This window comes from Schistocerca nitens, chromosome 9 (genome assembly GCF_023898315.1).
Source record: "Schistocerca nitens isolate TAMUIC-IGC-003100 chromosome 9, iqSchNite1.1, whole genome shotgun sequence".
In the NCBI taxonomy this organism is placed as follows: Eukaryota; Metazoa; Arthropoda; class Insecta; order Orthoptera; family Acrididae; genus Schistocerca; species Schistocerca nitens.
The window spans coordinates 3,852,527-3,878,392 of NC_064622.1; the positions used below are offsets into that span (position 1 = coordinate 3,852,527).

Sequence of the window (25,866 nt, forward strand, 5' to 3'; positions counted from 1 at the left end):
ATTGTGAGAAATTCTTTTCTTTCCGAGTAGAGTATCCACCAGGGCGACAGCAAGCGCCGAAATGTATCAGGATGCGACCAAGGCAAAATAAAATATCACACAGTGAGTGACCTATAGGGCACATGGGAGTGCCTTTCAGGTGTGCGTTACGCAAAAGTGGAAGTACAACTATTGAATTGTCTTCCGATTCAGAAAGTGCCCACCCCGTTTGAAACTGTGTCATTCTCACTTTATGGTGCATTTATTTCGTCCATAAGAGCACTTTAGTTGAAGCACAGACATCTGAGAGATTGTTGTACTGGACATTTAAGGAAGCACAGTTATGTGATTAAAAAAATGTAATACGTCACACTAGATTAGGAACTTTTAATGCGTACCACACTTAATACATTTATTCTTTTCACCACGGAACACATTTCTTGATAGCTACATGATCTGGTGTTGCGTATTTGAAGTGAAATATCGGGATAGTTCGGATTTCATACTGACAGATATACCTGTAATGCAGTGATAATTAACAGGTTTTTTTCTCTCGTTCGTGTATATTCCTTTAAATTATCAGGCACTCAAGTAGGAACGTCCTTGATTTGTTGGCACGCAAGTAATCCCTAATTAAGAGGCGTGGAGGCTGCTGGTTATGAAACGTTGCTCTACATGCGCAGGATCTTTGCGAGACACAAACAAGTATTAAAAACGAAGTAATTCGTTGCATGGAACGTAACGTAACATCTGCGAACAGCAACAACACCGTACCTGCTAGGACGTCGGACATCGAGTACAAGAAGATTCTGACGATGCGGTCATATGCACAACTGAGAGATGCCGCCCTTGCAATGTTCTCGCGCACCAAAATTGTTGCTGTGACAAGACGTTATGCGCCTAGTGATGTTTATATTAAAGCAATTACACACATATTGGTAACAGAATAACGCAGATGAATTTTGTGGTAACTAAGTGTTGCGAGATACTGATAAAACAAACTTTACGTTTAAAGCAGTGCTCGTGCACTAGCTGACAAAGTAAAGATGCGATTCCAAACGGCTTCTTCGCCGGCCAGTGTGGCCGAGCGGTTCTAGGCGCTTCAGTCTGCAACCGCGCGACCGCTACGGTCGCAGGTTCGAATCCTGCCTCAGGCATGGATCTGTGTGATGTCCTTAGGTTAGGTTAGGTTTAAGTAGTTCTAATTTCTAGGGGACTGATGACCTCAGATGTTAAGTCCCATAGTGCTCAGTGCCATTTGAACCATTTGATTTGACCCAAACGGCTTCACATAATTCTGTCCAGAATATTTTCACAAACATTCGAACAGAAAGAAAGCACAAGTCGACAGATACGAGGGAAATTCAAGGTGTTCTCCGTCTGAAAATGTTTTATTTTCAGGCAGAGAGGGTGCGACGGATAATGTAAATGGGCGGTGGTGCGTCGGATACAAGCTACTGGACTCCCAGGAGAGATTCAATGATGTGATCGTAGCCGCGTTAGTCCCTTGCCGAAAACTTGACTTGGAGCCTGTAATTTTCAATCTCTATGCTACTTCTGTGTCGCATCGTGAATATGATATTGCGAGGGATAAAGTAAATGGGCAGGTTAAGGTTCCCATTTTTAATACATGAATATGGTCACCTTGTACACTATTAAATTTAGTCCACCGAATTTTTAATTTGTCAGTGCGACCAGTACATTATTATTGGTCCACAGAGCAAAAAATCCGTCTCTCTCTTCTATATGACCATCATTTGATGTACTTATTTGTCGATCTTGTCTTTCGTTTGCTTAACTTTTGATTAAGCAATGTAACGCATAGAAGCAAATACGAAGAATATGATGACATGCACCATTCGAAGAGAATGCCCCGCAGCATTGCACCAAGTGTTCGAGCCGTTTGCAATGGCACCTGAGCGTGACGGCAGGTAGTATTCGTGTTTGTAAATTGTTGGGTTTGGCTTGAACAGCATCCTTGCATCGATTATTAACAGGCGGCGGCCGGCGGAAAGCATTGTCATATCCAAACCGTAGCGTTATATGTGGCGAGCACGGTGTGTCGGTATCTGGGTATCTCAGTGCGAGTTCACGTAACTTCAGCCGGCAATTAGTACGTACGCCGTTATGAATTTTTGCCACAATCACGGCAGTCGCACACGTTTTATCACGTTGTGAAGACTAACTTTCAGTGGATACACGGACACACTGCAGAAAACAAAGCGGAAGACTCCTTTAATGTCAACTAAGTCCCCTTTTATAATAATTAGGGTTGCACTTCGAAAAACGTACCATTTTTCCCTAAGTAATAACTCCGTATTATCCCCTTTCTTGAAAAACTTAAAACTTGAAGTGGTTACAAAATCGCCTGAAACAAGTAACTACACGTACCCTGTTTTATACATGATGATTGGGTCGCAAAAGCCACGAGAAGGCGATACGGTAACGTGTAGACTGGCATCGTCGGAGACTACGATTTGACCGTCCATTCTCCCGGGTCGACTTCACGGTCGCACGTATCCCCTATTCCTGCGAGAGGTTCGGTCGGACACGCTGAATGATGTTCCCATGCGATTCGACGCCGAGACAAGTGAGAGCACATCTGCAGGCCACCTTTCCCGGTCGGCGGATTGGTCGCGGTGGGACTGTCGCACGGCCACCACGATCACCCAATCTGCGTCCAATCGATTTTTTCCTGTGGGGGTATCTGGAGGGCCTTGTGAATGAAACACCTGCTACATCGCCAGAGGACCTATTGTGCAGGATTGTTGCGGCAGCAGGATCTCTTAGAGATACATCAACAGCAGGGGGTCTTCGAGGTACATCAAGTATCTTTGAGAGGATAAGCTGCTCAATGCAGCGTCGATGTGAGGCGTGTCTCGATGTATCTGGGCAAAACTTGGAGCGTCTTGTGTAGCGAGAGTCAATCTGTGGCACATGGCTGACTGCAACGCCATCTAGTAGCCCCGGACGGACTTTGCGACCCTTGTACTGATCCTTGCTGTAGTCCGACGTGTCATGCCAGTTTGTAATTATTTTTTTATTTTAATTACCTTGTATATCGTCTTTGGTTCCTTAAGCCGCTAACTTGATAACTGCTTCTTCGTGTCCAACATTTGTCTCAGCGACTAAATAAACAGCTTTTATACTGTCAGTCATATGCGTTTTGCCCGTTTTAGTTCTGAACACACTTTGTGTCCAGTAACATGTAATTTGGTTTTGGTGTGTTTATAAAATAGGTACACATTAAAACATCTTTAAACGCATTTCTAAATTAAACTCCTATTGTCAAGTTAATAAAAACAATTACAGAACTTTTTAAATAATCCACTAAGATTAAGTCTGTACTTTCCTCAAAACTATGCCGCTGTGGAATTGAATTCGGTTATATCCTAAAATCTAGGCTGTCCTATTGTGAGCATTTATGTGCATGTTTTCCTATCCCCGCTAAACGTTTTCCGTTTTTACATGTATTTACACTGTATGAGGAAGTATTGCCAACTAACTAGCTGGATCATTCTGTCACGGTATTTGTGCTTTGGTGGCAATATTCATTTGAGTTTTTGACTGTTTACAGGGCGTGTAAGCTATGGTGAGGCAAAAGTAGGAGAGAAAGTGACGGAGGAGTGACTAGTAATTAATATTTAGCTTCTAGCATTACCTGTGTGCGTCCATTATCTTGGATGGCAGACAGTGCTACATTTATCTACAAAACTCAAACATACCTTCCATCTGCCTAGTGTATGAATCTAGTAAGAAGCCCAGTTTGTATTACAGCTTTCGAAAATAAAGAAAAGGCACGCATGTGGCAGACGAACAGCCTTTCGCGTATAGCGGAAACTGACCTCAAACACGATGGGGTAGCCACGACTGTCCACCCAAAATACGAACAGGCTGTTTGGTTGGTTGATTTGGGGAGAGGGTACCGAACAGCGAGGTCATCGATCTCATCGGGAGGGATTGAGAAGGAAGTCAGCCGTGCCCTGTCAAAGGAACCATCCCGGCATTTGCCTGCAGCGATTGAGGGAAATCACAGAAAACCTAAATCAAGATTGCCGACGTGGGTTTGAACCGCCGACGTCCCGAATGCGAGTCCAGTGTGCTAACTACTGTGCCATCTCGCTCGGTATTACGCCCAGAGTGAGTAAATCTATCGAGGTGTAGTTTGCGCTAAGTTACAGCATGCAGTATGGGGCATTTTCTGTAGTACGCAAGCAATTTTTAACGGTTATAGCTGCCGAATTGTGAAACCGACACTGCTTCTTCAAATGGAACTACAACATATACACTATGTGATCCAAAGTGTCCGGACATTCCCAAAAACACACTTTTTCATATTAATGTGCCGGTGCATTGTGCTGCCACCTACTGCCGGGTACTCCATATCAGCGACCTCAGTAGTCATTAGACATCTTCAAAGAGCAGAATGGAGCGCTCCGCGGAACTGACGGGCTTCGAACGTGGTCAGGTGACTGGGTGTCACTTGCGTCATACCTCTATACGCGAGATTTCCACACTCCTAAACGTCCCTAGGTCCACTGATTCCGATGTGATAGTGAACTGGAAGCGTGAAGGGAGACGTACAGCACAAAAGCGTACAGGCCGACCTGTCTCTTGAGTGAGAGAGACCGCGGAGTGTTGAAGAGACTTGTAATAGGCAGACATCTATGCAGACCATCACACAGCAATTCCAAACTGCATCAGGATCCACTGCAAGTACTATGACAGTTAGGCGGGAGGTGAGAAAACTAGGATTTCACGGTCGAGCGGCTGCTCATAAGTCACAAATCACGCCGGTAAATTCCAAACGACGCCTCGCTTTGTATAAAGAGCGTGAACATTGGACAATTGAACAGGGGAATAACGGTGCGCGGAGTGACGAATCACGGTACACAATGTGGCGATCCGATGGCAGGGTATGGGTATGGCAAATGCCCGGTGAACGTCATCTGCCAGCGTGTAGTGCCAACAGTAAAATTCGGTGGCGGTGGTGTTATGGTGTGCTCGTCGTTTTCATGGAGGGGGCTTGCAGCCCATGTTTTTATGCGTGGCACTATCACAGCACAGGCCTTCATTGATGTTTTAAGTGTCTTCTTGCTTCCCATTGTTGAACGGTTACACAACAATAACATCCATGTAACAGACTGGCGTGCACAAAGATCTGACCTGAATCCCACAGAACACCTTAGGGATGTTTTGGAACGCCTACTTCGTGCCAGGCCTCACCGACTCACATCGATACCACTCTCCTCAGTGCAGCACTCCGTGAAGAATGAGCTGCCATTCCTCAAGAAACCTTCCAGTACCTGACTGAACGTATGCCTGCGAGAGTGGAAGCTGTTCAAAAATGGTTCAAGTGGCTCTGAGCACTATGGGACTGAACATCTGAGGTCATCAGTCCCCTAGAAGTTAGAACTACTTAAAGCTAACTAACCTAAGGACATCACACACATCCATTCCCGAGGCAGGATTCGAACCTGCGACTGTAGCAGTCGCGCGGTTCCCGACTGAAGCGCCTAGAACCGCTCGGCCACACCGGCCGGCGTGGATGCTGTCATCAAGGCTAAGGGTGGGCTAACACGATGTTGAATACCAGCATTGCCGATGGGGGGCGCCACAAAATTTTTAAGTCATTTTCAGTGAGGTGTCCGGATACTTTTGATCACGTGGTGTACCAACAATCGACGGATACACAGCCGCTGTGGATTTCCTGAGCGAAGTTATTTTCCTGCGTAGGCTGTTTAAGTTCTGTAATAACCAGTTTATTCCATAATTTAGCGATTAGCTAATTTCACCACATTAAAAAACTGTAATGTATGTAGCGTGAAGTTGCGTTGTATCAAAGCTACGGTTCTGTAGTTTTGGTAGAGTACATGAATGACGTAGTAAATTGTAGGATTACCGGTAGCATTGGTAGGGAGAGAAATGTAAAATAAGATGTGAAAGAGAAGGAGGGGACCGACGTCTTATCCTTGTTTGTTCTCAACTTAATTAGAACCGCACATCGTTTAGTGTTAGCTCTTTAACTTCTGAACTTTTATGTAACCAAATCAATTGTTTTTGATGGAAGTACTGTTTACATGTACAAACATTAAAAATGTACGTAATTATTGTTATTTTCCACTCAATAACAAGTTATTCATCATGACGAAGGAAAGAGTTTCCTGTATGACTGGCAAGTTTCCTTAGAAGGTTATTACACGAGTTTTTTTATCAAGGCAGGAGATGCAAGGGCGTGATACCAATTGTAAAATTAGAACTGGGTTAGACTATAACTGTCATACATATATTATCTAATAAATGCGTGTATGGTATCTTCAGGTATGTTTTTGAATTCTCGTATTCTTATATTTCATTCTTATATCAGTTCTTAATTCTCTAATTCTTATATTTCATTTATATGCTTATTCTTCAGGACGACTCGGTGCATTCGGTTCGACGATATTGATCGTACAAGCAATCGACACAGAGAAATTCCCAACAGTACGAGCATCGCGCGAAGGCACGTTTGCCTCTACTCGTACGAATTTTACTCGGGAAAGAAACGTCATTGACACTGCTGAAGACTGCACGCGTTGACAGTAATTTAACTGCTAACGTCGCACAATGGATCACTTCTCCGAAAACTGGCGCATGCAGTTGATCATAAATCAGTGTACACCACAGGAATTTCACCGAAAACAATTCTAAATCTTTTTCCATAGTTTTTTTTTTCAATCTTTCACGAGACATATAGAGATAGTAAATGAAAAGAAGCAACATTGCTTCAGTATGCATTGGGAAACATTTGTGTTTTAATCTTCTACGGACTTGGTTAGATGAATGAACGACAAAAATAAAAGTAATAATCGGGTATCGAACAATGGACGCGAAACTACGAAGCCGCGACTCTAGCCACTGTGCAGCAGCTTCGACTGACTGTAGATTCCGTAAAGGGCACAGAAATAACCACGAAAACTGTAGATACGCCGGGACGAGTGTTTGCTTATGTTGACCCCTCTTCCACTGAGAGGGTTGCGGCACTTGACTTGTCGTCTTCGTCAGAGTGTGCTCCCTAGTTCCGCAGCCTGCGCCTTGCCTCGCCTGCTGCTGACCCCCTGGTCTCTCTGCCCCTCTGCTACTGTGCGCAGCGGCGGACGTCGAGTTCCGAGGCACGTCGGGCCCCGTCTCCGTGGAGCGGCCGTCCTTCCGCACGCCGCTGGCCACGGCGTGGGTGTCGGCCGCTCAGGAGCAGCTGCGGCTGCCGCTGGCCGACTACAACGCCGAGGACCAGGCCGCCGTCAGCTTCCTGCAGGTACACCACTCAAACCACACGCCTCGTCTGGCACAGCGTTCTGAGGTGTGGGGTTGATCTGTTATTCTGAGCAACGGCTTAATCTGAGATGTACCCTTTACCCTGTGGCTCCTGCAAGATGCAATATCCACCCCCACACTACTACAGAAGTCAGACAGACGCTCCTAACGTTCTAAAGAGAAATGCCTGAAAAACTTTCAGCAATAAATATCTTCCGGAGTCGTCCGCTGTAAGGAAATGACACAAAAATTCAAAAAATTTCTTTACGTAACTAGTGGGATACTTGGGTACTGGAGTAGTGCTAGTTAGTGTAAGAAAAACATGAAACTAACGAAAGTTATTATTTATTTTGCAAAAATTCTGAGAAATCACAATGGGACTTTTAGTTACGAACTGAACAAGTTATATCCTGGTTCTTTTCAGAATGTGAAGTTACCTCTCAAGGATAGGATTCGCTAATGAAATTTCTATAGAAAGTTTAAGATGGTTGTTGACTTGGCAGAATGGCTGAGAGGCGCAACTACTCAACTTGAATAATTATCCTTTAGAATGTTGCTAGGTACGGTCGAGGATGTCGCGTGAGAAATGCAGTGAGGTGTACTGTTGTGGGGTAGATATGGGGCTCACAAGATCTGTAGCGCACAATACCGTAAGCTGCGATGACTGCTGTCTGCGCCGCTCGCTGCTGACAAATGAGATAAGTCTCGTTCTATCTGCATTGACCTTCGCCGATCAAACTGTCCCTATGCCTTGACGAAGTCAAGGACTCCTATTCGTCCCTAGTCTATTGGCGTGGTACACCGGTCAGATAACCAGTCCACCGCGATGCCACTCAAAATTCGCTCGCAGGTGTTTAACTATAACTCTGTCCGTTCACACCACACAATAAGTGTGTCGGCCAACACAGTGAACAACGCTTAATCGCAAGGATTCGATATAGAGTAGCACTTCGATTCGCTCTCGACAGAGGTGCTCTCCCAGTGAAGTACTGAGGAGAGACTTGTTCCTCGCTCCAAGAGCGACAGCGGAACGGCGCCTCTCCACGCCAGATGTGAAGGGGTATATCTTTCGGTCTCTTCCATTATTCCTTCAGCTCAACGTGTCAGAAATATCGTCTGCCAATCAGCATTGCTCTTCTAAAACGGGAGAATGACGTTTCGTTTAAGGCGACCAGTCCGGAAACCTGTAGCATTGGCGTTTGGCGTTTGCTGTCTCCCTGTGAAAATCTCAAACTGCGTGCTATTTTTGTAAAGAATGCATAGGCTGGCCGCTCCCACACAATGTAGCGGAATTCGCTTTTAAGCTGAACAGAGGGTTGTTCCCCCCTTTCACTTGGGCCCACGCTGTCCGCTACACAGGCGGTCGTGTGCCAACGTAGATAGGCTGAGTCGTCCTCTGAAGGGAGCGGCCCCCCAGCATGCGGTTTGCATCTCCCGAACTAAAAGCCCCTGCGACCGTCGTGTCTTGAGTGTGTGTGTGTGTGTGTGTGTGTGTGTGTGTGTGTGTACGCCAGCCTCGAGTATTTCAATCTCGGTGCGTATTTGCGATTTATTAGTTATTTTCATATCGTTTACATGAATTCATACAACACTGACTTTATCTTCTCGAGTTTGGGTTCGAATGACGCGTCTTGATGTGCGGAATATGATTGTGAGGGCGGAATATGTAAGCAATGAAGGCCAGGAGACCACGACGTCTTACAGCGTCTACAGGTACGCGCGACGCATACAACTTCTGGAGGTGCTTACAACTTTCCCGTACGCAATCCTGACCCATTACTATCAGATAAACATTAAAACATCACACGTGTCGCTAAATTGTGACCAAATCTTTATTTAATTATCCAGATGTCACTGTTCTCGACGTTGCTCAGGATGGGGGAGGGGGGGGGGGGGGGTGTATATCCGATTACAAACCCAGACGACTTGGCGTTGCATCCCCAGTCGGTCCTACGACTATTTCCCGCCACTTACACTTCCAACTTTGGCTGTGACTGGCTGCGGAAGTTACTCAGTGGGGAAAACAGCACATTATCTCCAATAGAACCACGCCGACTAAAGCAGCGCTCTGTCCAAATCGGCCTTCAGGCAGACGATAGTTTTACCTCAAGATGAACAAATATCTGCGTTTAAGTTAAGCGTGTTTATTTCCCTAATGCCGATGCTACAAGCAATGGCAGCTCAGTATAGCTGCCACGTTCGTTAGCCGCACTGAAATGTGGCTATCAAACAGAGTAATATGTTTTGGAAAATTTAAAATTTCTTTACAAAAGTATTTTTAAATCACACTCCCATAAGAAGATTAAAATATGATGACTACCTAATTTCGGTTGCTAAAGTGCGCGTCATTTATGACGGCGGCCGAGTTTATGTTCGTTCTGCGCATCTGACGTCACAAAACACAGTCAGCCAATGAACAGAGAACGACGTTGCCAGAGCTCGACTGCAATGCAGAGCATGGACGAGTGTCTTCAGTTTTAGAAATGTTCAATCATAAATAAAGTAATTGAACAAAAGCAGTGTCTTGATAGCAGACTTTCTTTTATAGAAAGTTTGGAAAAAGCATTCTTTATACCAATTGCTTCATATTCTATTAATTAATTAGACCAAACAAGCAATAAGCCTCCGAATTCAGGCGATAGCTAGGAAAGGTGTTTGTATCATTCTCACTAGCCGCTTTTTCGCAATAAAGAACAGCGGTAATTGTTATTTCCTATTGTACTGTGACGAAGCGTGAGTAATTCATAATCATACCAAGTGTTTGTCGGTATTTTGTGTGACATTTTAGAGTCCTCTGGGAGATGTATTGATTAACGAGCTGCATTAGCGTAATGGTTAAAGTGTGTGGCTGCTAAGGGAAAGGTTCCGAGTTCAAACCTTGTTCGGTGCTTAGCATTTTCTTTATTTAAAAACAATATCGAAGTGTCTTACTTCATGAATTTTATTAGTTTGAATGTAATTTTTTGAAATTTCTAGTGGCAACTAAAATCGACCATATGGAAAATATACGCTATGGACTTTTACCTCTGCAAACTCTTCACAATTTCGTGCAATGGTTTACTATATCTAATGCTGCACAATAACTGTGTTGAACATCGAAACAAAATTAAGTCATTTATGGGGGGAAGGTATCAGTCCAGAAGATGTGTAAAAATCAAATTTTTGGGCCAAATAGTTTTTATGAAATCGAATGATAAGTGTGTCAAAGCAGTCGGAACACCATGTGACTGCAAAGGCGAGCAGTGCAGTGATGACAAGGGGAACACGTCTCTGTAGCAGCAAAAGGGTTAATGCGGCCGTGGTGGCTATACTTCATAAACTGCGCGCTCCCCCCTAAACGTTAAGTTTGCGAACTATACTGTACTATGGCGCTGCTTCTCTTGGCGCATACAACTGGCAACACAGCTATCTCCCGCGTCTGGGCGAGCATGCGCGAACCGCCAAGATAAAAGAATTGAACTATAGTAACAATCGTCTTCAGATCCGTAAAGAAGCAAAATACAGATAATAGCCTTAGAAAAACCTCTTTATAAAGTAATCTTCAAAGTAGAAATCTTTAAAGTAGAAATCTTTGAAGAAAGCACGAAATATGAAGCTGAAAGCTAATAATCTGGAAGGAACGGCAATACATAACAACGTAGGTAAAAAAGCCGCGCATAAAAATTTATGTCTACGCGCATGACACTCGACTACAGTGCCACACCGTTTTTACTACGAAAGATGGTTTGATAGCCAAGTCATGACGTTCCCTTCAGTCATTTTAAAATTTTGAAAGGCGCTGCAGTCATGGACTGTGCGGCTGGTCCCGGCGGAGGTTCGAGTCCTCACTCGGGCATGGGTGTGTGTGTTTGTCCTTAGGATAATTTAGATTAAGTAGTGTGTAAGCTTAGGGACTGATGACCTTAGCAGTTAAGTCCCGTAAGATTTCACACACATTTTGAACAAAATTTTGAAGATTATCCGGTGTGGACAAAATTACGGTAAGCCATTTGCTGTTTTGTGTAGTCCAGCCAGGCTAACCTCTGTTGTTGTTGTTGTTAGAATTACATTTCCTATTCATGTTGCCTTCTACACAAGTGCACCCCCCCCCCCCCCCCTGTTCGATGTTTATTACTGGTATATCAGTTAGCGTTTAACCTGCACTCAATATGACCATGGCACGTTATACTAAAAGCATTAAACTTTTTGTCAGTGTAACTCTGTACAGTCAATTCTGTTCACGTTCACATAATTTTTTATATACGTCTCTTTATCTTTGTATTCTGTGTTTTCTTGAAAAATTATACTTTTAATATCACTTTATAATGATGTTTCTTCGTAATGCGATTTTCGGCATTTTGCTTCTTCAGAGATCTGAAAATTGCTGTGACGAATCTATGGACATGGTAGCGCGTCATACTGTATAAAACTACTGCTGCAGAAAAACCAACGATTCGGCCACGGTTACAGCGCAATTCTTTTTGTTATGTTATTAGTGTTAAGCAGTTATTTCAGCTTGATGCACCTGTAACTTCTGGGAATCAGAAATGGAATGGTGCAGCTCCTATCTTCACTAATAGTGTAGATATAATTATTATTGAAGGGGTAAATCCTCTTCCTCATCCCATTAGGTATTTTATTTGAATCAGCAGAATTGAAAATAATAATAATGTCGATACCCAGAAGAAGGCTGCAGCAACCGTGGCCAGAACGTTGGTTTTTCTCCACCAGTAGTTTTATACAGTATGACGCGGTACCACACCCACTTTCATGTCGACTGGCTCTGGTCGCGGAGCCTACGCGAATATACGAAACTAGTCAGTCATGAAATTTTAATCTTCTTACGTAAATGCGATCTGGGTATTAAAAACTTTTGTAAAGCAAATTAAAGTTCAACAAACTACATAAAGATCGCTTTCTACATTCCTAATGTCAGGCGTCACCAAGAGTAGTTTGTTTGCAAGACAATCGACTTTCATGTCTGAACTCAATAACTGCTTACGAAATTTTATCTCCTTCTCAAAATGCTGATTGAACCGCTTCCTAACTAAACAACGATGTAGGTAAAGCAATAACAATAACAATACACTCCTGGAAATGGAAAAAAGAACACATTGACACCGGTGTGTCAGACCCACCATACTTGCTCCGGACACTGCGAGAGGGCTGTACAAGCAATGATCACACGCACGGCACAGCGGACACACCAGGAACCGCGGTGTTGGCCGTCGAATGGCGCTAGCTGCGCAGCATTTGTGCACCGCCGCCGTCAGTGTCAGCCAGTTTGCCGTGGCATATGGAGCTCCATCGCAGTCTTTAACACTGGTAGTATGCCGCGACAGCGTGGACGTGAACCGTATGTGCAGTTGACGGACTTTGAGCGAGGGCGTATAGTGGGCATGCGGGAGGCCGGGTGGACGTACCGCCGAATTGCTCAACACGTGGGGCGTGAGGTCTCCACAGTACATCGATGTTGTCGCCAGTGGTCGGCGGAAGGTGCACGTGCCCGTCGACCTGGGACCGGACCGCAGCGACGCACGGATGCACGCCAAGACCGTAGGATCCTACCCAGTGCCGTAGGGGACCGCACCGCCACTTCCCAGCAAATTAGGGACACTGTTGCTCCTGGGGTATCGGCGAGGACCATTCGCAACCGTCTCCATGAAGCTGGGCTACGGTCCCGCACACCGTTAGGCCGTCTTCCGCTCACGCCCCAACATCGTGCAGCCCGCCTCCAGTGGTGTCGCGACAGGCGTGAATGGAGGGACGAATGGAGACGTGTCGTCTTCAGCGATGAGAGTCGCTTCTGCCTTGGTGCCAATGATGGTCGTATGCGTGTTTGGCGCCGTGCAGGTGAGCGCCACAATCATGACTGCATACGACCGAGGCACACAGGGCCAACACCCGGCATCATGGTGTGGGGAGCGATCTCCTACACTGGCCGTACACCACTGGTGATCGTCGAGGGGACACTGAATAGTGCACGGTACATCCAAACCGTCATCGAACCCATCGTTCTACCATTCCTAGACCGGCAAGGGAACTTGCTGTTCCAACAGGACAATGCACGTCCGCATGTATCCCGTTCCACCCAACGTGCTCTAGAAGGTGTAAGTCAACTACCCTGGCCAGCAAGATCTCCGGATCTGGCCCCCATTGAGCATGTTTGGGACTGGATGAAGCGTCGTCTCACGCGGTCTGCACGTCCAGCACGAACGCTGGTCCAACTGAGGCGCCAGGTGGAAATGGCATGGCAAGCCGTTCCAGAGGACTACATCCAGCATCTCTACCATCGTCTCCATGGGAGAATAGCAGCCTGCATTGCTGCGAAAGGTGGGTATACACTGTACTAGTGCCGACATTGTGCATGCTCTGTTGCCTGTGTCTATGTGCCTGTGGTTCTGTCAGTGTGATCATGTGATGTATCTGACCCCAGGAATGTGTCAATAAAGTTTCCCCTTCCTGGGACAATGAATTCACGGTGTTCTTATTTCAATTTCCAGGAGTGTATCATTATTATCAAAAGGATCAATAATTAGGATTTACCGTCGTATCGACGAAAGTCATTCGAGATAGAACACAAACTAGGATAGAACAAGCACTGGAGAGCGGAATCTACCGTGTTCTTATGAATGTAATGATCGCCGCATAAGCCTTAACTGATACAGTGGAACCACTGAAAACCTAAAAATGGATGAACCGGCAGGAATCGGAATTCTCGGCTTCCCGAATGGGAGCCCAAGTCTTCTCCAGTGTGGCGTCTCGCTTGTTTTTATTCTTTCTTATAATCATTTTTTTATTTTTGTACCACAATATGTGACAAAATACGATAAAGCACTTTACCTACAATCAAAAGTGTAGTAAATGTATATCTTCCGACATAACCCACGCGAAATAATTAATAACAGCACTTTCGAATGAATGTGTACAGCGTGATATTGTTTTGTAACTGCTTACTGCCAATACAGTGGCAATAGTGATCAACGAAATTTTCATCCAAAAGCATTTTTCAGTGTCCAGAACAAAATAGCGAACGGTCAGCGGAAACATTATAACTTTTTTTACGACACCCTCTACCACGTTTAAATGTTGTCCCTATCACAATCCTTGGAAAGATGGATTTAGTTCTTTGGTCGACTACCACTTTGTCTACAGACAATGAGTAAAAGTTTTATCGAAGTGCGGAACTGGAAAACGGACAGAGACTGAGTAAATTTATTTGTGAGCTCCTAATGAACAGCGTTATCTGTTATAGTCACATTAGTATTTTTCATCCGAGATTAAAGTTATCTGCCCCGGAACCCTCACGTCCTCCAGAGGAGTTTCTGCGCCCATGTCTGCTCGCTTCCCACAGTTTGCAGTACCTGGTCATCCGCGATACGCGTCTGCCAGTACCTTCTTATGCCAGCACTCTTCATGTAAACCCAACCGCTTCAGTTAGTTATACGAGTAAGTGGTGTCTGTTCTTTCGAACGACGCAGGGAAACTAATAATTTGCAGTAGTGTCGGTCCACAGGCTTCGTAAAATTATTTAACATAAATGTTTCCGTTACAGCAGTCAATTTAATGTTTATTTACTGGATTCATATAGCCGCTGATGCTTGGACTAGGGGCTATATTTAGGCCAATGTGTATATTCATATTTGAGACTTCTGCCTAATGATGAGTGGTAATACTGGAAATTTCAGCAAAAATAAATAAAAAATAAGTTATTTTAAAACCGTAACAGGAAAGAACCATGTTTAATAATGTAACTTAAGACACCGCTTCTGCGACAGCCAGAATAAATGAAGAAAGGTGAAAGAAAAAGGGACAACGCAGCATCAAATTATCCCTCGCGAGTAGCTAGGGATGGGCGCGCTTACGTATTGTTGAATTTCCCCTTTTACATTTGCAGCATGCTTTAAGTAGAGAATTAGATACCTCTTTGTAGGCATCGACTCTTACATTCTGCGGAGGATACTGAGGTGACAAGAGTCGTGCAAGAGCGATATACACGCAGACAGATGGCGGTATTATCGCGTACGCAAGGTGTAAAAGAGTGGTACACTGGAGGAATTGCTATTTGTACTCAGGTAATGCAAGTGAGAAGGTTTCCGATGCGATTGTGGCCGCACGGCGTGAACTGACAGACTTTCAACACGGAATGGTAACTGGAGCAAGACGCAAGGGACATTCAATTTCCGACATCGTTAAGGAATTCAGTATTCGGAGATGCATAGCGTCAAGAGAGCGCCGAGATTTGAGGCATTACCTCCCACCACGGGAAAAGCAATGGCCGACAGCCTTCACTTAACGACCGGGAGCAGCGGAGTTTCGGTAGAGTTGTCAGTACTAAACACAAGCAACACTGCGCGAAATAACCGCAGCAATCAATGAGAGGATATACGACGAACGTATCCTGCCCTGGGTTCGTGACCATAGCAGTTAGTCCTAGACACTGGAAGACCGTGGCCTGGTCAGACGAGTTTCGGTTCCAGTTCGTAACAGCTGAAGGTGAGGTTCGAGTGTGACGCACGCATGTACGCAAGTTGTCTACAAGACACCGTACAGGCTGGTCTCATTAATGGTGTGGGCTGCATTTAAATGGAATGAAGTGGGTACTGGTCGTGTTCGGCTACTTGGAGACCACTTACAGCCATTCATGATTTTGCCAAACAACGACGGAATTTTTTATGGATGGCAATGCGCCATGTCACGGGGCGACAACGCTTCGCGAATGGCTTGAAGAACTTTCTGAACAACTGGAATCAATGATTTGGCCATCCAGATCACCCTACGTGAATCCCATCGAACATTTATGGGACGCAGTCGAGAGGTCGGTTCGCGCACAAACCCTCGTACTGGCAACACTTCCGCAGTTACGGACGGCTATACAAGCAACACGGCTGAATATTTCTGCAGGGGACGTCCAACCACTTTCGGAGTCCACGCCGTGTCGAGTTGTTGCACTACGGAGGTGTGACACGATATTAGGAGGTATCCCGTGACTTTTGTCACGGCGTACATCGACAGGGCGGGACTTTTGCACAGACGTAGCGTAACACACGTGACAGTTAAGACACTGCACAATAGTTTCATTAATATAAGCGGCCGGCAGGAGGGTGGGTGGGTGAGGTGTGAACAAAACCTTCTCTGTACTATGCTAGTCCACTTGTTATTTATTTATCTACATTTGCCTCTCTTTTACTCATCTCTCTGACAAGTGACCACGAGTTCCAGCGCCTCTCCGCCACTCATCACCTGTCACGTGTGCAGGGCACCACCCGCGACGGCACGAGGTGCAGCACGTCCAGAGCCTACCTGCTGCCGGCCAGGCACCGCCCCAACCTGCACGTGAGCAAGCGCTCTCTCGTCACCAAGGTAAGCCGCACACTCACACCAGCCTCCCTCCTGTCTCATTACACTCACCTTTTGGTCACAGCATCATTGCAGTACCTGCAAGTTGCCCCGCCCTGTTGGCCGTGCGGTCTAACGCACGGCTTTCCGGGCGGGAAGGGGCTCCTGGTCCCCGACACGAATCCGCCCGGCCGGTGAACCGGCCAGTCTGTGGATGGTTTTTTGGCGGTTTTCCGTCTGCCTCGGCGAATGCGGGTTGGTTCCCCTTATTCCGCCTCAGTTACACTATGTAGGCGATTGCTGCGCAAACAAGTTCTCCACGTACGCGTACACCACCATTACTCTACCACACAAACATAGGGGTTACACTCGTCTGGTGTGAGACGTTCCCTGAGGGGTCCACCGGGGGCCGAACCGCACAATAACCCTGGGTGCGGTGTGGGGCGGCGGAGGGATGAAGTGGACTGCGGTAGTCGTCGTGGGGTTGAGGACCACTGCGGCTGCGGCGGGGACGGAGCCTCTCCGTCGTTTCTAGGTCCCCGGTTAACATACAATACAATACAATACCTGCAACTTACAGACTGGTCTCTCTGTAGAACATACCAGGTAACATACACAGTTGGTTTTGTCATTTACCTTACGAAGTTGTTGTAAACAAAAAAGATAAACTGAGGGCCCACCGAAAAAAGCACGCTTTCAAGGAACATTGAGTGCAATTTCTGTAAAAATTGATATTAGGCTAGTATATCATTAATACAGTGTGTAGCGCAGCAACTTATTACGAGATAACATTCGTTGCAGTAAGGCACACAGCCGTCTAGTACAGTGGCTGCAGGATGGCCTTTTTTTTTTTTGTTCACAGCACAGCTGACGTTGCCTGTCCGGAGAACTGCATAGCGTAACATTCAGTCGACACGAAGATTGATACCCTCTACGAATCTAGATAATCCATATTAGGTATTATCCGATTTTGTTCAAATCTGGTACACAGCCTTTTGTTATTGATGGAATGATGCTGTCGAAATTTCAGATTTTTATTTATTATATTTCTGGAGATAAAGACAATTACCTAAAAGTCCTAAAACCTACGCTAGTTTTTTTTTTTTACCAAGTTAGGAACAACATCAGATTGACTTTCATTATCATTTGAAGCCATTCCAAAGATACCAGTGCGTAAAGTCCACAGCTCGTGGTCTTGCGGTAGCGTTCTCGCTTCCCGCGCATGGGGTCCCGGGTTCGATTCCCGGTGGGGTCAGGGATTTTCTCTGCCTCGTGATGACTGGGTGTTGTCTATTTCATCATCATTGACTCGCAAGTCGCTGAAGTGGCGTCAACTAAAAAGGACTTGCAATACGGCGGCCAAACTTCCCTTCATGGAGCCTCCCGGCCAACAATGCCATACGGTCATTTCATTTTTTTTTAGTGCATAAAAACCAATTAATTACAATTTTCTTTCTAAAACTTTAGTCACAGTGCATTACATAATACAAAAACTCGGTCAAAATTATTATTTGATTATATTTTGCCACGTGAGCGCGTGATAATGATTATGTGGGACATACATTAAAATTTAATATTACATTTTACGTAAAACCTTGTACTAACGAACCGTGGCAAATTTATGTTGCAACCACTATTCAGGTGACGTATGTCGGTGTGTGCTTGCTTTTGTATAAAAGCAGCCAGAATGGAAGTTAGAACCGGAATAAGTATATTTATCAATTTGAAGAATATTTCGCACTTGGTTTATTCTGATTAAACATAATACAAGAATTTCAAGTTCTGCTGACATTATTACAGTCAAATTAGTCACTGGATAAGGTAAGATTTGGCGCGAGAATGATCTGGTAGGAACGTTCTGATTAGTCGTTTGGAACAACAGCCAATCAGAATTGAGCTGTTCCCGCCCGAAAAGAGGAGAGTACGTCGAGAGGAGCCGCTTGCTAGCCGGTCTACGAATAACACGATGTTAGATCGCTCCTTAAAAAATAATCTGTAAGGTGAAGAAATAGTGAGCTAACTTCGGTTCGAGCATATCGTGACTGAAGCGACTGGAGTTACGAACATTTTAAAGAAAGTGTGGTGTTTCTAGGTTAAATAGTTTGAGAGAGATGAGCGTGTGAACTTTCTGATCGTAGTAACATCTCCGCATGGCGTGTTTCGTGCTCTGTACGGAATAGTTTGGAGAGCACCTCTTACGAAGAAGACCACTGAAACGACCGAAAGTTTAACTCGCGAATAGTTGTGGGTCTGTGACTGGTAGAAGGTGAAAATTAGTCGGGTCGGACTTACTAAAATTCTGGCTGCTTTTCGAATGAATATTTGTTATAAAGGCAGTGAACTTTGGATGATAACGTTTTATCATATTAAATACGGACTTGATAGCCATTTCATGTGTTTCAATATGAATAAAAAGCAGAGTTAATGTAATTTTCAACGCTTTTGTGCATGTAGACTGGAGATGCCGAACGCCCAATTTTTTAATCATGAACTTTCAGGAATTGACTTTCAACTCGAGTTACGCGGCCTCTATGTGGGAGGTATTAGGTAGTGGTTTCATCAACGCTGCTTTACACTGCCTAGCACGTATCTGCCAGCACCGAGTGAAGGGACATTGAACAAGTATCTTATCGAGGCAGGTGGACTGAACGATAGCGTTAACAAAAACGCGGACGACCGACTCCGCCGCGACGCAGGTGCACCAAATGTCATATTTGTTCCTTCCTCTTCGCCTCATCCGTTTCTTTCCTTTTCTTTTTTCTCCTTCCTTCCTTCAACAGATCACCTGATCACCGATGTGGAAGAAAGAAAAAAATGAGCAACAGTGAAGCACCCTTCTACACAGTCACTAAATAATGTTACTTCTTTAGGGTGTAAGCGTTGCTTTCTCATGTGCCTTTTTTCCCGTATTTAAAAATACTTGTTACCTTCCACTTATAAACCAGATGAAGCAGTGCTTTTCGAACGTTTGTACTTGCCTTTCAGTTTTCCTCGTAGACGGATAACGACAGAGACTGCGTTGTTATCACACTATGTCGTCTTAAAGACGCACTCTCTCTACGTTGTTTTTCGCACAATACCCTTTCGGTTTATTAGCAAGATCACATTAAAATGCGAAAGCTTTTGTTTTTTGGGGCGGGGGGGGGGAGGGGGGGGAGGGGCACGGGAAAATACGGAAGTAACAGATGTCACCTCCCACAGAACAAATAAACCCTTAAAATATGCGTTATGTTTACATAAATAGCATTCGTACTAACGACGCAGGGAGGCTTCATTAACAGCATTATTAATTAAATCGCATCCATTTCCCACCCTCCACCTCCCCCGAAAAAAGGAATTGTATATTCGAATCTTAGACCGCATCTGTCAGAAGCCTAACTCGTGCGTGTCAAAGCAAGAATAAGACTTTTATCCATTGTGGATTTTTTCTTTATTGCAGTGAGACTGCTGAAATTAACTAGAATCAAACAATACAAAAAAAATCAACAGTCGGTACCGCGATAGCTCTCTGAAAGACATGGATGTTTTCAATTCGCCAATACCAAATTCCTCTAGCATGGATATCCGCAAGGTGGACACTAGAGTACGAGGCTCTCCTGCGGGGTATGTTTACTTAATAGGACCACAGGGTGGGGGGCGGGAGGGGTAAAGAATCGGGATAATGGATTATCATGACGCAACTGGTACACATCAGTTCGATTCGCTACTACAATGATATGTCCTCCATTAAATTGCGGATCCATCATTTCTGACCGGTTTTTGCTGATATCGTTTCATGTCATTTGTTCTTCACTGACTTCACCTCCCATGAATCCAACCATTTCGTTTCAATGAATTTAATTAATATTTACCTCTTGCAGTAGGGTGAACCGCGATCCACCAAATCCGTTTCGCCAGTGCTGCTACTCCGTGAGAGAATCTATGGAACTAGGGAAAACATCTGTGCTTATAAACGTTTGAGGCAAATCTGGAAACGTGCTGAAACGGACTAAGTTAAACACAAATGCTCGCAAAAAGCAGGAAATCCGGGTTCGAATCCACATTTGGAATAAACTTTCAATTATATAACCGCTGTGTCGATGGACACCGACAAGCTAAAAAATTACAACAACTGCTCGCCGCGAACTGGATTCCGTTTGGTGGAGTTCCGACCGCGTAACGTGGTAACTTAAGTACGTAAGCGGAGCAGACATGGAGGCAGGATCGCTCTAGCGAAGACATACGTTGCAAATGGGGAAATCCATTCAGAAAAACTACTTTGACAAAGGGAAAATTATTATTAGGCAGGGGCTGTGAACGAGTATCTCGAAAACGGCGAAGCTGGTCGAATGTCCGCGTGCTACTGTCGTAAGCAACTACGGAAAGAGGTAGAAGAACAGAGAAACTACCACTAGGAGCTAAGTGGTTGGACGTCCACGACTCTTCACAGAACGTGGTGTTTGGAGACTTGCCTGTTCTGTAAAGTAAGATAATGGTCATTTGTGGCATCTCTGCCGAAAGAAGATGATGATGACTGGACGAAGTACCTATGTAATGTGGTCTGCCGAGTCGACTTCTAGACTGTCCACGTATTACAGCGTGTGTTTACAGAGAACACCGGCAGAAGATCACAGTACTGTGGCTTGTGACTCAGCTTCTGTCTCAGTTTGGGCTGTAGCAAGATGGTCTTCAGTGGGTTCTGCGTTACACTGCCTGATAAGAACTATGAAACCAATTTTGGCTACCGTGCCCGTTCATTGGTACAGGTATTATTGTCAGCAGTGGAGACAAACTTTGAATATAACGCCCCCACTCACACAGCAGAATTTTTAAGTTTGATGTAGTAAGCAAGAAGACAATGTAACACGCCTCCCATGACTTCCACAACAACCACATCTGAAACTCCCGACCTACTGTGGCCTAAGTTAAAAAAATAATTTCCGGCTAATTACAATCCTCTGCCACCTCTCTATAAACTGGAAGTCGTGTCATGCGAGAACTCCTCTTACTCAGCAGGTAGACAGTCTCTCGTGCAATTCGTCGTGTCTTCTAGCTATCTGCAGTCATGAACACATGCGGCGAAACAAATGGAAAGGAAACGGGATGGGAAAGAGAAAGGAAATAATGACCTCCAGTGGCACAGGGCATTTTGGCTATGCAGCGGCGACAGTTGATAATTTGTGCCGGACCGGTCATCGATCCCAGATGTTCGGTCTCTCTAGAACGGTTACCTTAACCGCCCCAGCCATCCGGAAAGACTTCCCGTCAGACCCATATTCCCAACTTCCCTCTAGTCGCACCGCACCGACCACCGCCCATGAACCCACTACTCACAGATTTCGGATTCCTATAGGAGTTCGGATGTTGGTTGCGCATCCCCCCCCCCCTCCCCCTGGCATGCACTGTCTCCCTCACTGTTTTCCTAGCACTGTTATATCACTGTCAACTACGTTCCGCTGCCACCGTGTTCCCCTCTTTCTCTGACACTGCAATTGTCTCCATTGTTTTCTATTACGTAACCATTGTGTGCTATGTTTCAATATTTATTACTTTTTCCGTCTCTCTGCGAATGTTGCTGTCTTCCTTATCTCTCAGCATGCCAATTTTTTGTGAAAATTTTCAAATATACTGAGAAAGGTAGAATGAAGCAGTTGGTGCCCCACTTTTCTGTCAGAGTTTTTTAAGCGGCACATTCACATTTTTTATGCTCTGATAGGAGAATTTTTTCGCTGGTCGCCTTTTCCCTGCTGCAACAGGACAGGTGACTCATATGAGAAGAACTTTATTGGTCCTTAAAATCACATAGTTTACTTGCGTAAAAGTAAAATAACACAAACTAATTTTACACACCTACCCGATTTTACGAACACAAAAAATTTTGTATGTGCTTCGGTACTACAAGTAGAGGTCCACAGAGCCCTTGTGATGATAGCGGAGACACTTTACGTCATATCTCTCCATGCTACGCGATTTTATAAACTACGTTTTCGCCTTACATTGGTCTTTACGTGCGTATTTGACGTATACAAGTAAGATAATTTTGAAACTCTGTATCTTCGAAACGATAAAGACATTAAGAACATTTTAAAGGACCTTTCAGATCGGATTCTTAGAATAATAATAATAAAACCCGTGGAGGCCCGAGAAAAGAATAGGCCTCCGGTATGTTCTGCCAGTTGTAAAAGGCGACGAAAAGAACAAACCACTAATAGGGCTAACCCCCCTTCTAGTGTGATTATTTGGTTCAGGACAGAACTAATGAAGCCTCGGACAAGCGCTGTCATGGTCGGGGACGACGCTTGAACCCTATGCCCGTCCACAATGGTAACGACACTGCTAGCCACGTGGAAAATGATTTAAATCCAAATAGAAGTGTTTTGCACGATATGCTTCCTCCAACCACTCTACAAGGAAAACAAAGACAGAGGATGAGATGGTCAGATGAAGTCAACCGACACCTCATGTTCTGTTATTACCAAGCAACAAATTTAGGTACCAACACAACTGGATAAAGATCACAAGTACACACAACATTTATTACCAGATACCCAGAATTAAAATTTTTAACAGAACAACGACTAGCTGATCAGATCCGTGTAATAATCAAAAATAACAGGATACCCAAGTCAGAATTAGAAAACATCAAACAACAAGTACAACAAATACTAGAACAAAATAATGTGCAATCAGAAGAAGAAGAAGAAGAAAATACAGTAATGGACTCAAACATCCCAGAGCAAACAAAAAAAGAACAACACACATCAATTAAACAATCAGAGGAAAACAAGCACAAATAGAACGCAAAGTGACACACAAGTTAGATATAGAAGAAAAATTTCAGTTGACATATATAGAATACAAAGACACAAATACAGACATTAGACCATTCTTGCATAGACCACCAAATAACCCACAAGTCGAAACAACAATAACAACTATCAACACAATCATACACAACAAAATAAATGAAAATACAACTATGGAAGAGTTACAACTACTGATTTATATAGGAGCACTCACTACACTAAATATACACGCTAGGCAGAGATCAGAACCAACCAAGACACAGAAGAAACCCACAAAACCAGCATGGCAACACAGGCTACAGATCAGAATAGAAAAACTGAGAAGAGACATCGGACAGCTAACACAATTTATAAGAAATGAAATATCAAACAAAAAACGAAAAAGGTTAGGTAAAATCTCACAACAAGAAGCGATAGAGCAATTACACTCCTGGAAATTGAAATAAGAACACCGTGAATTCATTGTCCCAGGAAGGGGAAACTTTATTGACACATTCCTGGGGTCAGATACATCACATGATCACACTGACAGAACCACAGGCACATAGACACAGGCAACAGAGCATGCACAATGTCGGCACTAGTACAGTGTATATCCACCTTTCGCAGCAATGCAGGCTGCTATTCTCCCGTGGAGACGATCGTAGAGATGCTGGATGTAGTCCTGTGGAACGGCTTGCCATGCCATTTCCACCTGGCGCCTCAGTTGGACCAGCGTTCGTGCTGGACGTGCAGACCGCGTGAGACGACGCTTCATCCAGTCCCAAACATGCTCAATGGGGGACAGATCCGGAGATCTTGCTGGCCAGGGTAGTTGATTTACACCTTCTAGAGCACGTTGGGTGGCACGGGATACATGCGGACGTGCATTGTCCTGTTGGAACAGCAAGTTCCCTTGCCGGTCTAGGAATGGTAGAACGACGGGTTCGATGACGGTTTGGATGTACCGTGCACTATTCAGTGTCCCCTCGACGATCACCAGTGGTGTACGGCCAGTGTAGGAGATCGCTCCCCACACCATGATGCCGGGTGTTGGCCCTGTGTGCCTCGGTCGTATGCAGTCCTGATTGAGGCGCTCACCTGCACGGCGCCAAACACGCATACGACCATCATTGGCACCAAGGCAGAAGCGACTCTCATCGCTGAAGACGACACGTCTCCATTCGTCCCTCCATTCACGCCTGTCGCGACACCACTGGAGGCGGGCTGCACGATGTTGGGGCGTGAGCGGAAGACGGCCTAACGGTGTGCGGGACCGTAGCCCAGCTTCATGGAGACGGTTGCGAATGGTCCTCGCCGATACCCCAGGAGCAACAGTGTCCCTAATTTGCTGGGAAGTGGCGGTGCGGTCCCCTACGGCACTGTGTAGGATCCTACGGTCTTGGCGTGCATCCGTGCGTCGCTGCGGTCCGGTCCCAGGTCGACGGGCACGTGCACCTTCCGCCGACCACTGGCGACAACATCGATGTACTGTGGAGACCTCACGCCCCACGTGTTGAGCAATTCGGCGGTACGTCCACCCGGCCTCCCGCATGCCCACTATACGCCCTCGCTCAAAGTCCGTCAACTGCACATACGGTTCACGTCCACGCTGTCGCGGCATGCTACCAGTGTTAAAGACTGCGATGGAGCTCCGTATGCCACGGCAAACTGGCTGACACTGACGGCGGCGGTGCACAAATGCTGCGCAGCTAGCGCCATTCGACGGCCAACACCGCGGTTCCTGGTGTGTCCGCTGTGCCGTGCGTGTGATCATTGCTTGTACAGCCCTCTCGTAGTGTCCGGAGCAAGTATGGTGGGTCTGACACACCGGTGTCAATGTGTTCTTTTTCCATTTCCAGGAGTGTAGATGAAAAGAAGCAGAAATTACAAGCATTGGCCAAACGACTTAGAAGATACAAAAAGGAAGTGAAAGTAGAAGGAAACAAAACCAAACATTCAACACAAACCAAAAGAAATTTTACCAGACAATAGATAACACACACATTAAAATAGACAATCCACCAAACATAACAGACATGGAACACTTCTGGAGCAACATATGGTCAAACCCGGTACAACATAACAGGCATGCACGGTGGATACAAGCAGAAACAGACGCATACAAGATGATACCACAAATGCCTGAAGTGATAATTTTGCAACATGAAGTCACCCAAGCAATTAATTCTGCTCACAATTGGAAAGCCCCTGGAAAAGATAAAATAGCAAATTTCTGGCAAAAGAAGTTCACCTCAACACATTCACACCTAAATAAATTATTTAACAGTTACATTGCAGACCCATACACATTCCCTGATACACTTACACATGGAATAACTTATCTGAAACCTAAAGATCAAGCAGACACAGCGAACCCAGCTAAATATCGCCCCATAACATGCCTACCAACAATATACAAAATATTAACTTTAGTCATTACACAGAAATTAATGACACATACAACACGGAACAATATTACAAATGAAGAACAAAAAGGATGTTGCAAAGG

At 45.1% G+C, this 25,866-nt stretch overlaps 1 protein-coding gene across 1 annotated transcript in view; it reads left to right on the forward strand.

Annotated features, from left to right (window-relative positions):
• LOC126203462 (4-pyridoxate dehydrogenase-like) overlaps positions 1–25,866 on the forward strand; it is a 65,092-nt gene that overhangs the window by 11,391 nt on the left and 27,835 nt on the right. Inside the window, exons 3-4 of the mRNA XM_049937779.1 lie at positions 7,110–7,273; positions 16,510–16,614. Of these exons, the coding sequence (XP_049793736.1) occupies positions 7,110–7,273; positions 16,510–16,614 (269 nt within the window). The remainder of the gene's footprint in view (positions 1–7,109; positions 7,274–16,509; positions 16,615–25,866) is intronic.